This window comes from Bombus vancouverensis, chromosome 13 (assembly GCF_051014615.1).
Source record: "Bombus vancouverensis nearcticus chromosome 13, iyBomVanc1_principal, whole genome shotgun sequence".
NCBI classification, from domain to species: domain Eukaryota; kingdom Metazoa; phylum Arthropoda; class Insecta; order Hymenoptera; family Apidae; genus Bombus; species Bombus vancouverensis.
Window position 1 is genome coordinate 7,926,797 of NC_134923.1, and position 14,836 is coordinate 7,941,632.

Consider the following 14,836-nt stretch of genomic DNA (forward strand, 5'->3'; position numbering starts at 1 on the left):
AATTAACGTCCAGAGATCTGCCGAGTAAACTCCTACTACTGGCGAGTTCGAGAAAAGCGAGAGTTTTAAATTTTAAACGACGATGGTGAAAAATTCCACGATGACGTGATTACACAATATTAGAACACCTACTCGTTACATCCGGCGAAAATCTTCGACCACAAATTTTGCTTTAGCAGTTGGCGCATAATACGAGTAAAATGACAGATATGTAATAAAACGTTTAAAGAATAAAGACAATGGAAGGCGTACAATTTGTGCAAACTATGGCTGTTGTTCTAATTACTAATACTTTTCTCCGGCATATCTTTGCTTCTTCAACAAAATATCGTTCTCACGTCTGTCCCGAAGAAGTAAACCGCGGAACAAGCCACAACGTGCTAATAAAAACAGCCGGGTTGTGAAACCCGAGAAACCACAAATATGTCAACTAGGGAAAAGGATTGGGGAGAAGCTTCGCGTCGCGTTTCGCGATTAAAACGAACACCGCGGGTTAGGTCGCTGTGGATGAAATTCTCGCGGTCGTAATTTGCACGCCGGCAGGCCCTTTCGAGTGATCGCGCTGCTTCGCGGTGGCGCGAAGATTAAAATGCAAATCTGAAGTTCTGTGACCCCTGTGTCAGGTGGAATAAGTTTGAGATACGATTAGGTGAAATGGCCCGCGGCCTCGCCACTCGTTTACTTACAAGGTCTGCAGATTCACGATCCTGTAGTGAGCCAAGTACGTGTGTCGATAGAGCTGCAACAGAAAGAAGAGCAACGGAGAATGTTTATTAGCCGAGACTGTCGGGGAAACTTGACCGGGGAAATTGGATGCCGGCAAGCTTTTAAGGGTTAAATAAACGCTCCCGGGTCTTATCGCGACGTTCTTGTCGTTTATTCTCAGTTTCTCCTTTTTTCTTTTTCAGAATCATTTTCTTTTTTTTTTTCTTTTTTTACTTTTTCGAATCTCTCTCTCTTTCTCTCTCTTTGTCCCTGTCGGGCACATGCTCTTCGTTTAATATGTTCCCCGGGCGAATCACGTTCGAGAGATTACATCCTCAGGGACGGATTCTGTTGAAGCTATATTAAAATTGGTAGAGATGCAACCGACAGGACGATGGGCATTTTCTTTTTGAGAGACGTAGCAAGATTTGTAGAGGAAAAAAGAATTTACATGTATGAATTCGGTTAGGACGAGGTAAATTATTGTAGAAAATTATACAATTTAGAATTTTTAATATTATTATCCGCCGCGATTTATCTCGCCCTAATCAAATTCATACTGCAATAATTATACTTTCCAGACATCTTGTAATTGAATGTGGCTTAAGAAAACGGACCTTGTTACGTGTCGTATATAGCAGTAGTATTTATTTATCGTATAAGGCTTATGCCCAGTGCAATCTTGTTATATATACATATATAATATAACATATGCATACGTATATAAGCGTACGTAGTAAATGAATATAAAATAAATGGTGTTTTAAGTTTATACAGTGGATTAACTGTTTCGTTAAGGCTGTGTGGTCCCTTGCTGTTAGCTAATTCGATAGATCAATTTTCTCCAATTTGCTCCTATTATAATGCCCAACTTATTTTCCTATTCAGCCTTCTAAGTAGAGGCATTTTAATCTCGTGTACGATTTTATGCATATGTATATATCTTTTGTTAGCTTTTCTTCTCGAAGGAAAAGGATGCCTGCAACGTCCACATTTTTTTTAAGGAAGCTGACCTGCATTGCCTATTTGTGAGGACACTTGATCAGAATATGTTCTCCTGTCGCCATTTCGCTACTACTACACAGTACAATTTCTTATACTTTATCACGTTTTAACAACATTAATTGTAAGTGACACAATTTCGATGAAATAAAATAAATGGCACCTTCAGTGACATAGAAAAATGAGGCTCGTATAATATTAATTTATCTACAGATTTAGCTGCGTTTCGTTACCGTTAACCTGTATTCTCCTACTTCACATCTTTTCAATGAATTTTCAATTTATGCGACACACGTGAAAGGGTTTCCGAATAAATTCCATGTCTTCGACACGTATATCCACTTTCGACCCTCGCCAAATGTCTATGACGTTTTTTTACTACAATGTAAAATCGAAATGAAATCACGGCGAATTTTTATGCCACACAATTTTTATCCCAACAGTAGAATTCCCAACGTGCATGCCACTTCTTTCTTGCTACGATATTCTTCTTACGTCGCGGGCGCATGAATTTGATATAAAATTATTTCGCTCGAAGCGCATTGCACCTAACCACTGGCGAAGGATGGAAAACGGCACGTAATTTTTATTTCAATAGGGAAAGGGCCGCTAACTAACGAACCCTTTACTAGCAGATTTACCTGAAACCAGTCGTCGCGAAACACCGACTATTTCAGCGTAGAGCGCCATAACGATAACGCGACTCATACGCCGGAGGACGGCTAATTACGAAACAGAAGCACGAGGCTGCCGCGTAATCGGAATTTTCAGTTTCGAACAAAAAAAGCTATGGCGATAATCCGACACGGTTGCGCGAGCTTTTAAAACAAATGCAAATTTCGTCGAAAATTATACAACAGATGAAACGCGTCTTTGGAAACGGCAAAAATGAAGAAACGAGAGATTGCAATGTTTGGAAATTTTATATTTCCGTTAACTAAGACTGATTTAAAATTTTGATGCGCTATATCTTTTATAAGAAAAAGAAGAAAAAGCATCGGAAGAAATGTGCTTCTCTTATGAAAAATTAATATTCGCATAGGCAACTAGGATCGTTCGTATCTCGAGCGATATTTCATTCGCAAGGCAAGAAAAGCCTTTCAAACATTTGGCTTACAAACTGATTGTATAACGTAGTACAGATTTCGGCAAATATCCTAAAATCTTCTCAGATCTTTTGTCAAAAACTGGAGTAATAAAGGAAACGAATGTAAACGTAAACGACTGATTTTGCTCGTGGCAGATTAAATAGGTATTATCGTTAAATATATCGGCAATTAAAAAGATATTTGATTCGAATAAATGGCTCGTATCTCCTCTTGCTTACAGAGGAAAAAATGGAACGAGATATAAAGAAATAAAAGAGTTGAGAGTTCGAGAAAAATACTAAAATAGTCGTCGTATAAGGAAGAATAAAAATGGCAGATGTTTCGCGATGGGACGAACATCGAGGCAGCGTCGCTTATCTCTGGAAATGTAAGCGGTTATGGTACTTGCGTTTTTCCCTTATGTTTCATAGCTCGTACAAAACCCCTTATCGTTGCCGTTATAATTCATCTTTCGCCGGAAATTCAAATGCAGCTTTCGTATCGACTTTCACGTCACGATGCAATAATGGCCAGGCTGTTTCCTTTTTCTCCTGTTTCTGCGCGGTTTTAGCGTGCCTTTCGAATTGCGTGACGGGCGAAACAGTCGTTTAAAGACTCTGCCTCGCCGTCTTATCAACTTGAATTATCGTTTCTAAGTTTAAATAGAAAAACGGAATTCTAATTGCTAGCATTTATACCTATAGGTCTCCTTTGCTTAAGACCTTTCCGTGTTCCGTTCGAGGAAAGTAAGTAATTATTTCACCTTTCACAGTTCTATTAGACGTTAACGGAGTATTTTAATCTGTTCGTTTTGCGTGTCGGATAGCGCGATTAAAATAATCGGCGAATTATTGTAATTCGAGCGGAAAGAATTTCCGACAGAAAGGAAATTAAATGAACGTTTGAAGACACACGTTGCAGATTAACAGCTTCTGATATTCAGTTTTATTGGATAGAAGAGAAACTTCAAGTCTTTAATGAGAAAGTATGAATAGAATATATTTTGATTTGATATGTACAACGACGCGGGCGAATATTCATAAAACGAGAGTTGAAACGACAAAAATGTTATTCCGTAATTTTCGATTTATTTTCACAGTTGGAATAATCTTCTGCCTGTTAGTCGCTCCTGTCTAATCGACAATTACTCAAATGCACGTATACTCGACAAATCGAATCGCGCAGTTACAAAATTGAGACTATTCAACGTAAACTCCGCAGACTCGTTGCGAAACATCCTCACTACCCTGTGCTTCCCTTTTCTCGCGTTTATGACACGGTTCTCAGTGATTTGAATCTTCAGTCGTTGAGAGGTATAAGGATCATGTTCGATGTCATTTTTGCTTGTAACGTATTCAAAAATCTTATATCTGATCTCGATATTATTCAGCTACTTTCCATAAACGTTCTTTACAGAAGCCCAAGGAATTTCAATTTGCTTCATTCTGAACAATACCGTGCAGCATACGTGTGTTTTAATTATGTAAATCGCATAGCTGTTCATATTCCAGGATTGATCCATTTGACTAGCCCCTTGATTCGTTCAAACATTCTTCGATACACTTGCTATAGATACATGCGTTTAAATTTTACGTTTATTTTTCCTGTAATTTTTTTATTCTTACAATATGTGTGCCTCTTTTTACATTGCAAAATACCAAAGGGACTTCTCCCCGCGAACAGATAAATTAAACAAAAGTTAAAAAGTTTTCAAGCTCGATTTTCTCGAAAGTAAATCTTCCAAGGCAGTTTCGTTATTCTTGATTTTTCTCTTGCGTTTGTCTTATTTTTGCGATAATTCGAGCTACCAAAGATGGTTTGTCATTTATGTCCAAGCGTAGCAGTTAGTCAAGTGAAATTTCTTCGTGTAGTCTGAATTCGATGGTCAGAGGTAGTAGTTGTGCCTTATCGGACCAACGTGATGCACTGTATCGTGCCTCGAAAGAGTTTATGGAGGCAAAACAGAGTGGAGAGAGTGTCATGAATCCTTCCGTATCGTTGCACACTGTCGATGCACACTGTTCGATGGTATCGCGATCCACGAACCCGGGTTTGGGTTATTTATCGCCAAAGTCCGGCTGTTTTTCGTTAGTCGATGATTGCCGAATTTTCTGCATCGTCCAGTGAGTAAATAGAGAACTTTAATTCGTAGATTCCTTTGCTTCGGCAAATTCTTCTCTTTTATAATTAAACATTTAAACAAGTTTAAAGGTTTGAAAGAAGATCGAACGATTTTTAATTGTTTTTTAGGATAATATATATTTATTCCTCGATATTAATATTGTCCAGTTTCAAAGCAATGTCCATTAACAATAATACACTTTTTCCAACGTTCTCTCCATCTCTGAAAACATTTTTGAAATTCGCTTTGTTGCACGCCTCTTAGTTCTTTTGTTTTATGCCCTCGATGCTGTGAAATCGTTGTCCTTTCATAGTTTTCTTCGTTCTTGCAACTGAAAAGAAGTGGAACGCTGCCATATCTGTTGATCATGGTGGTTGAGAAATTGTATTGCTTTTTCGTCGAAAAGTTTCTAACGAGCAACGACGTTATACTCTTTGTTGTTCGGTTTCAAACGATCAGAAAATCCGAAGTCGTAGAAATACGACTTATTTAGTAGACAATCAAATTTTAATCAAAATTTAAGTAATCAACGACATAGGAACGATCGTTTCTTCAATCGACATTTTCTAGACCGGGAAATTAGAAAGTTTTTGATTTTTCAGAAAAGCAACTTTTTGATCAAGCTCATATAATACACAAAAATATATAAAATATCGAAGATATGGTTATAATTATCGTTAGGCAGTTTCGTATTTCTATGAGAACTGAAAAAATGAAACTTACGCGTGCTATGATAATTTATTTCGCCTACCAAAAATTATAACCAGTACTCAGCTTTGAATATTTTCTACACTTTCGTATAATACGTGCAACCTCTGAATTTCTGCGCTTTTCAATTTATCATAAATGTGGGAGAATTCGTAGTATAATAATTATTATTAATTGTTTCGTTGGATGTTCCTCTCTGTTTTCAAAATGGTGCAATGGATTTGGAAAGATACAGAAAGTTTCTTCGACGAGAACGCGTGATTATCGACCAGCAGACACGTTGCAATTTTTTACCGAACAATTTCAGTTTCCGTGCCGTTTCACTGGCTACTCGATCAAACGGTTAACCTTCAGCATCGAATTCGCGCCTCCTTGTTCGTAGCTCGTATTTAAATTACATTCGTGTTTCTATTCAACACGCTCGCATCTGTATTCCCGTTTTACGTTTTTACGATTCGAGCATTCTAGTATTCTAAAGATTGCGTGACGAGATGCAGATAGTGCTAACAATAAGTGCAAGCGATAATAAACGACGTTTAACCGTTGGCTATGACTGTACGTCCAATATTGCTTAGAACGTAATAAACATTGCCATAATTAAGCAATCAAGCAACACACGAGGCTGAATGTTTCCAATTAAGTCCAATGTCCCACTGTATAAGTCGAAATCTAATTTTCGTCAAATTTAAATTTCATCCAAATTTCATTATTTTCCAATTACCCGCGCAATCGATATATTTCCATCTCGTCGCGGCAATTAATTTAATTATACTTTTCAATCGTTATACTTTTTCTATTTCGACATTCGGCCGGAAATATTTCTCACGTGTTATCTTTCACGTCAGCGTTTCCATATCTTCTATCCTCGCAAGCTCTCCTCAGGAAACTTGCGAGAAGTTCGAAGGTAAAAAAAGCTACTAGCTGAAAAATAGCGCAAAAGGAGCGTCAGAATTAAGAATTAAGCGTAACGAGAGATGCTACAAAACGAACATTTTTTCGACGGAGCATTTGGTCCTCGAGGGACCCGTTGTCCGAAATTACTTTTTTCCCCAAAAACAAAGCGATTTTCGACAAAACTGCAGCTTGTGTTTTCGATTTAGTTTCCCGTGAAAAATTGCCCGTTACTATCGCGACAGGTTATACATGCGTGGAGTAAGCATATAGTGCGTCATGAAGCACGATAAGCGAAACAACGAAACGCGAATCCTGGAAAATGTCGTTTTTCTCGATCGGTATCCCTCCTATTTTCATCAATGTACTTTGTATATGAAATCTACTCCGCCTGTCGATGGTAATCGATATTTATTCGCAGCTGCGAGGCCCGCGTCGATTTTTTAATAAAAACGGAAGAAAAAAGAAAACTGTCAGCACGTCGAGAAGGGAGGTCACGCGATGAAAATCGAAAAACGAACAATTAATTCAACGTGGGTGTCGCTACGAAAGGTTAATTAATTGCATTTCAGGCTCATGAATGGCGCGGTAACGATCAATCGAACGGGATTTCGCGCGACAGCTCTCGGCTTCGAGCGCGACGCGTCCAAAGAGATACGATTGCCGGCCAAATATTTTCACGGCGGATTTTTCGGCCGTGCGGTCCACCGACGAAAATTGATTTACAGGTGAAAGATAATAGCGGAGCGTGGACCGGACAGCCTCGGCTATATCTTGATATCGGTGGAATTTGTTTTTTAATTTGCCATCCGAAAGCGCGGATTTTCCCGCCGCTGGGATCGCCAAACGGCGACAGGATCGAGCGCGTTCCAAGCAGCTTCGAATATCAAATTTTCGAATAAAAGCCATTTTATTTTTACCAGTACTTTGAAAGTAGTAGGACTGACTTATGTTCGTAAAAGTTGCGCAATCGTTGTAGCTTTTAGATTGTATTTCTTTGGCAAAATCATTTCAATGTACCTACGGATTTATAGCGTTCATGCAGCAGTTGTAACTGTACATCTTCTCGATAAAATCATTTCAAAATTCCTATAGATTTATAGCAATTACATAATAGTTTATAACTGCATATTTTCTTTCGATAAAATCATTCGAAAGCATCGAATCAGAGAATAAATCGTTCCAAACGTTGTGCACAAGACAGACCTGGATGAATGATGGGATCAAATATATTCCAAGTGCAGATAACGCAGAAAAATAGGAAATAACTTCTTGCGGCCAGTGATCTAGCGTCAGAAATTAAAACAAGACGTTCGTGCCTATGAAAAAATTGACGAAGATTGGTGAGTGTATATCGAACTTGGTTCTATCGCTATCATCAAATTTTCGCCGAATTCTGTGTCCCTTTGCCTCTATTCTCTTTACTCTTCCTGAATTTTTCGCCAGAATTCGATCCTGGCGAGCGTGCCTTTTGCATGCTCGATTTTCCAGCCCCCGAAACGCGCTCGCCGAATTTTGAGGTGTCACGGCGTCAAATCTGCGGTTCCACCCAGAACTTGCGGAATTCCCTAGTTTTGTCACCAACGGCACACACACACACATACACACAGACACATACACGCACCCTCGCAACGCCTCGCCACGGGGCTACTTCGATTTTGTAATTAATCTCCCCCACCAACCGGAAACTTCAATTTTACAGGGCAAACTTGCCACCCCTGCGGCTTCGACTTGCACGATTCAATTTGGGAGCCGCATCCTGTCTTGATAAATTGCGAATTCTATTACCGTCGTCCCCCGAGCTATTTGTAAATTTTCGGACACTGCCAGTCGAATATATTTCCCTGTTACGCGTTTCTTACGATTGCTATTTTCCAATTTTCGAGCAAATTACGCGACGCTACGTCAGAAATTCCATATCCTTTTCGCGATAGGTTCGGAAGGAGGGTAAAGGAATTACCGTTATTAGACTGCAGATTGCAAAGCGCATTCGTAATAATCGAGCTGTGGATTTTCATGCATCTATAAAAGCTTTCGGGTCGTAAAAATGCAGGAAATGCAGAATATGCAGAAACATGTAAAATATCCACCGTATAAATACTCTGTACGATATTCACTGGAAGAAACGCTTTTCCATCTAACTCCTATTTCTTTCATTAGATTCAGAAAAACATGATTTTGCATGAATATTCGCAACGCGGTAATAATCGAGGCAATATTTTTCAACACATGTTCGCATATTTCAGTAAATTCGTTATTTCTCACGCGTACCGGGTTACACAAACTTTTGAATAAAATTATACATCAAGCGATACGGTTGAATTTGCCTCGATGAAATTCAGCCATTTCGTAGAAAGAAACGCTATATCGTAATATCGCGAATTAAAATGACATCTTTGGGGACACTGTTAGCCTGAGAAATTCCTTCGATAAAAATCCATCCAGATAAATATTGACTTGGCAACTAAATGATTGCGGATTTTGTCAATATCACCTAATGACAAAATCCGCAATCACTTAGTTGCCAACCCAATACAATGAAACACCATCGTTGTCCGGCAGATTATTTTCGAATTGATTAAACAAGTTATTAATGTCGAAGTGGTCACCACTTCTAAGAAAACTCTACATCTGGTCTTTTTAGTTTTCTCAAGCACTGAAGCCATCGACAGCGTGTAGACAAAAGACTGCGACGAAGACAGACCATAAACAGTAGACAGGCGACGTTGGTTTCGGGGTTTTCAGTTATTGGTTAACACAGCTAGCGTGCGGATCTGGACCAGCTCAAATTGTATTCCTACTTGTAATTACACTTCTGTTTGAATATATTTTCTGCCTTACAATTTATCCGCGAGTTTGCTCTGTTTACACATCGAATAACCTCAACAATTAATATCAAGTTATTAAGAATATATACAGGCGGCTACAGAAATGATTGCAAACTTTCGTCTATAAAAGAGCAAATAAATAGAAGAACTATACACCAGTGGAATATTCGGAGCAAGTTGCATGAAACTGAGGGCTCGTTTGGGATCCTTCTTGCGAATTCGGCAGCAGCGCAACAACTACAATCCCTGTTTGCGATTTTATCGCTTGGCAAACTGGCGGCACGAGTCATTTTACACTTGCCGACCGCAGTTTTCCAATTCGACTGTGTAATTCGGCCGGCTTAATTAGAGCCAAGTTCCGCGACGTTTTCTCCAAGCCTTTTGCATTGGCCACCTCTGAATTTCGATTTACCAACCCCAGAAGTCTTCTAATCCGAGATCGGTTCGTCCATCAGCGATATTTCTTAATTAAAATCCAAAACTTTGGCCGGCCTTTGTTATCGCTTTAATTTCCCGCTAGCCTAATTAAACTAGAAATTCACGACGCGACATGCAAACGACCAATTGGAAATCACACAGCCGGTGGTAAAAGAAAATTTGCTAGTTTATTTATAAATAACTTTATTTATCCACGTAGCGGAATGGTCCACGTAGCGCGACTGTTGCCACACAGAATGGTCGTAATATCCATAGAAAAGGACAAAACACGTTTCTCTCACGACACTGTGCTTTAAGGACGCGTGTGCTTTCAAATGACGTTTCATTCGATAATAATTCGAGTTATTACCTACGACATTACGGACAGAATATGGCCGATTTAATAGCGAGCATCGAAATTACGATGCAGAAATAATCGAATTAACTGCTGGAAATATTCTGCGTTCTAATTGCCACGCTATAGCAACGATAACGCATTTTATTGTCCTTACGTTGTTATAATGTTGTTATTCATTTGTTTCGTATAAATTTGTACAATCTTCAACGATAATCGCCGTTATAAAAATGTAATCAAAGCCGAAGTACACGATTTACCGTATTATTTATCGCTTCGTTTATAATTCTTCGTTAATTACAATTAATCGATATTTTTTCTCTAAATGACCTGATTCTGAACACAGGCGCGCTATCACTTTATTCAGAAAAATGCGCAGCAAGAAAGACGCGTAGGAGGGCGAATGAAATAAAGGATTTAACCTTGGGTTATTCCATAAGCTGGAAGGATCGTTGGTTCGTTTGGTCTTCATTATCCCAGTCGGCATACAAAATCTGGAATATTATGGCGGAAGAAAAGACGCTTCGACTCGTGTCGCGACTGTTCCGCCACGAGTATGGCCGGGTGAGAAAATTGCCGCATAATGGAAGAATCATCGTTAAAACGTGCACGCTGCTCGGTCATCTTCAATGGAATATCCTCGGACACGGAGCGAGCAACGCGGATATTTCATAAGGACGAAGCTTAAGGGCGGGAAATCTTCGTAATCACGGGGCAACGTTCCCAACGCGATGAGGACATTCGTGAAACTTGGAAGGGCGAGGAAAACGTGTCGCCGCGAAAGCGGATATTTGAAATGGAACTGTTGTTTCAGGTAACTTGCAGGTCTTCGCCTCTAACGTGTAATTAGTCAATACGTTTGGTAAAAAACCAGCACGTAACTGTATTCTGTCTGTAGATCATCGTCTTAATTTAATGTTAAAAGAAGCTTCTTTAAAGAAAGAAGAAAAGAAAAAATACATGGCAAGAATCTTCTTTATTTTCTCAAAGATATTAATTATGCCCATTACGATATTGTAAGTTACAGTTGCAACGACAAGCACTTGGCGTGTTTGATAATAATTAAATATAGTCTTTCAAATAATTTTAAATTAATTCGATGAGATGTATCCGACGACCGTAAGATTTGAAAAAGCGTCGCTGATGCTTTTTAGATAACACGACGTTGAAAAGCTTAGAGATCGTAAGGCAGAAAAGGTATGAATTTTTCAAAAGAAACAAATGTCCCAGCGGAAAATGTATGCGTCCAAGGTAAAAAGCGCATCGCCTTTTCTTGCATCTTCATGCATTAAAAGGAAGATCCATTTAATATTAACAATTCGTTCGGGGAGCGGAAAGTCGCCCGGAAATAATACCGAAGAAACGATGACAAAGTATCGACTTTTTAAATAATATTCCTGTCTTCCTTCGAGCTGACAATTTGTCGCATATGAAACGTTTCTTCCAACTTTCTATTTACCGTTCCTATTAATACGCTCGATGTGATCCTATCGTTACGTTAAAGAAAAAGAAATTCTCTATAAATTGCGTATACATCGATCGATGATACTTATAAACGAGACATTAGAAATCTTATTATTAATCGTCGTGAATAATTGGAATGCGCGTACGATTTTCTTACGTGAATTTCATTTTGGAAAAAGTGCTATGCAAATTTGTTAAATATAAATGTATTATTCAGGTAAGTTAATCCTTTCATGCTTGACGATCGATTAAATAATAAATATATTTATCTTCGTTAATATTGAAGCAGATTCGATCACGCTACGTTCTCTTTACAAGAACATAAGGAAAGATGTACTTTCATGATCAATAATTCACGAAAAAGAAATATTTTCCACGATCCGAAAGAAAGTCGATTCTAAAAGAGCTAAAAGCATCGTCTATTCCATGCAGATGATTTTTCAACGCGTTTATCCGGAAATTCTAGAACTGATAATTCTTGTAAATCTGAGTAATAAAACTACATAGCCGTCCCAGAAAAACATGTTTAATTTTACGAAAGTTACTTTGATCAAACGATATATAGTTTTAGACAAATTATTTCACACGCACGAACGTGATAAGATCTTATTTAGAAAATTCAGACAAGCACAATTAATTATATAATACGTTGTATATATTGTATAATTAATATTTATAGTAATCTGGATGATGACGTGTAACTTGTTGCGACAAAAGTGTGCCAGAGTTTAACAAGTTCTCGACAGATGAAGAGAGAGAGAGAAATAGAACGTTGCCACGGTTATTATATTTACCCAAGTTTTTCCTGGCGAGCTATAAAGCTATTAAAACTTTCCCCTCCGATTTTCACGAATCATCCATCGAAATCATGAAATCGAGTTTTTCTTCCCGCGGGACGAGACGCGTATCATCGCACTCGTGTTTCTGTAATCAAGGAAAACTCATTCGACAATTAATATAGACCGAGTTAAAACGCGTGTCGATAGGAATTTATTTCAAACTTTTGAATTAAACGGAATAAAACTGGGATATAACGTAAATACTTAACGGTGTTCGAGAAAATCAGCTTTTAAGATGTCGTGTCAGCATTGTTCCATAAATTACAAACGCCTAACGTGTTCGCTTCTTGCGTTCAACGTTACGTGCATTGCGTTCTGATTAAATACCCACAACCTACGTGTACTAAAACTATCGACAGGGACCGTAGAACGTGGAACCATATTTTGCTGTTAATTCAACTTTGACCTAGGCGCGCTATTATTATTCGAGCTTTCCATGCAAACTCTGCTTCTACGTTTGAACTCTTGAATTCTATTTCAGTTATTTTATGTTCATTATGAAGGCATTTAACGACTGCAATGTTGGTTGCGCAAATTTCCTGCATTTCGCCTCGTTCCTCTTCCTATTTGTCTCGTAAATTCAAAAGTTACGAAGCTGAAACATTAAGTACAGCGTTTCCTATAGATTTCCCATGAATTTCACGATTGATTACCGGACTTGGTCGGTAGAAAATGAAATATCGAGTACAACGCGCAGTTGTAAAATATGGAATGTGGATTAATAAAGTGTGGAACACGGCAGGCAGAGATAGAATATAAAATGTAGAATAAAAACGATGTAGAATTGCAAATGAAGAGTTATGAATTCTGTGCTTTGTTATGGGCGAAGCTTTACGGTGCAAAAAAAGGGGTAATAATAAAGAGAAGAAAAAAAAGAAAAACAACAAAAAGCGTGAAAAGTACAGAGAGGTGGAATACATAACGCGATCGATGATGTCTTTTAAACTGGAATTACGTAAACGAAATACTAACAAGCAATTATAACTACGTTCTGTTGCAATTCAATGGAGTAACGGTTATGTAATCACGGATATTCAGGATGCTGGAAACGTGCGAGAGCTTCATTAAACAAAACATCGGCAAAGCGAAAGATCCGGCTTCTCCGCGTAGAAACTAATTATATTATTGTTACGTTCTGTTCCAGCTACGAAACGGATGAAAATAAAAACCGGTTACACGGATTTGTCGGTGTAATTGTTAAAAATTATCCTCGACGATCGGAACGATACGTAAAATTTTTCGCTTTTAACGAAAATGGCAAGAAGATCGGATAACAAATACATCCATACACCCGGAAGAACGAAGGCTTGCTCTACGTGAATTGTTCGTATACTCGTATGTACTTAATTGAGAATAGTGTAGAAGCAAGAAAATTGTTGAACAAACTTCGATTATACCATGATTACGATATCAGATTTTCTTATTGCAGACGAGCTTTTCAAAATTAGCATTTCATCGAGCTATAAAATTCTAGCATCTACATTAACCAGACTGCGAATTTTTATGAACAGAATCAAGGGAATGAAATTATTTGCAAATCTGCTTCACTCTTTAAACGTTTTAATGAATATTCCGCTTTGTATATTTGTATACTTTGCCATGCCATTGCGTACTATATGCGCTGCGTATAATTTTTTTATTTTCAAATATGTCGCAAATGTCGACGATGGCAAAGAATAAAATCAATACGAGCCTTGTTAATTTATTTACGAATGAATCGCATGCAAAAGAGCAAAGGGAAGCGCAAGCATTCCGATACTTTTGTGCTTTGTACATTCCTTCTACATACTGTACAATTTTTGAAACAGTAATGTAAAAAGAAAGGAAGAGGAAATATAGAAACATAGATCTCGAAGCGGAAATCACGACCGATCTCGAAGCAGAGGGAAAAAGAAAGGGTAGAAAGCATCGTCTATAATCGAGCCCATAAAACTGCTCGAAATTTCATTCTTCTACAGCCTCGTTCTCGTTATCAACGGTCCGTTGGAATATAACGCGGTTAAACGACAGGGAAACGGCCACGATGAAAAATAATCGTCGAAATCGAGAGCATCGGTTGCACGAGAGAAATTAAATCTTTCGTTTCTTCCGGACGCTCGTCAGCGACATACACGATCGAAATTACTCTTACAGAGTAACAAAAAAAAAAAAAAAAAAAAAAAATAGCCAGCTATGTACGTGCTCGAGTCGTGAAAATTGACCAATTGTTCTCCATGAAATTTCGTCCCTGAAAAATTCTTATCTCTTCTTGGAAATATTTGACACGGGACAGGATATCGAAGAACGACGCTAATTCCACTAAACGATGCTGTCATATTTCATAGATATTAGCACATTTATGGAAAATGAGGCTTTCTGTAGAAAACAATGTGGAAGATAATCGACGGTTGTTAAGAAGTTGTATTATTTTTTATTTT

General features: G+C 38.2%; 1 protein-coding gene across 8 annotated transcripts in view; it reads right to left on the bottom strand.

Annotated features, from left to right (window-relative positions):
* LOC117164423 (venom dipeptidyl peptidase 4) overlaps positions 1-14,836 on the bottom strand; it is a 304,125-nt gene that overhangs the window by 134,995 nt on the left and 154,294 nt on the right. For all 8 annotated transcript variants that reach the window (XM_033347471.2, XM_033347462.2, XM_076623954.1 and 5 more), the window contains one exon: positions 687-739. In XM_033347471.2, the coding sequence (XP_033203362.1) occupies positions 687-739 (53 nt within the window). The remainder of the gene's footprint in view (positions 1-686; positions 740-14,836) is intronic.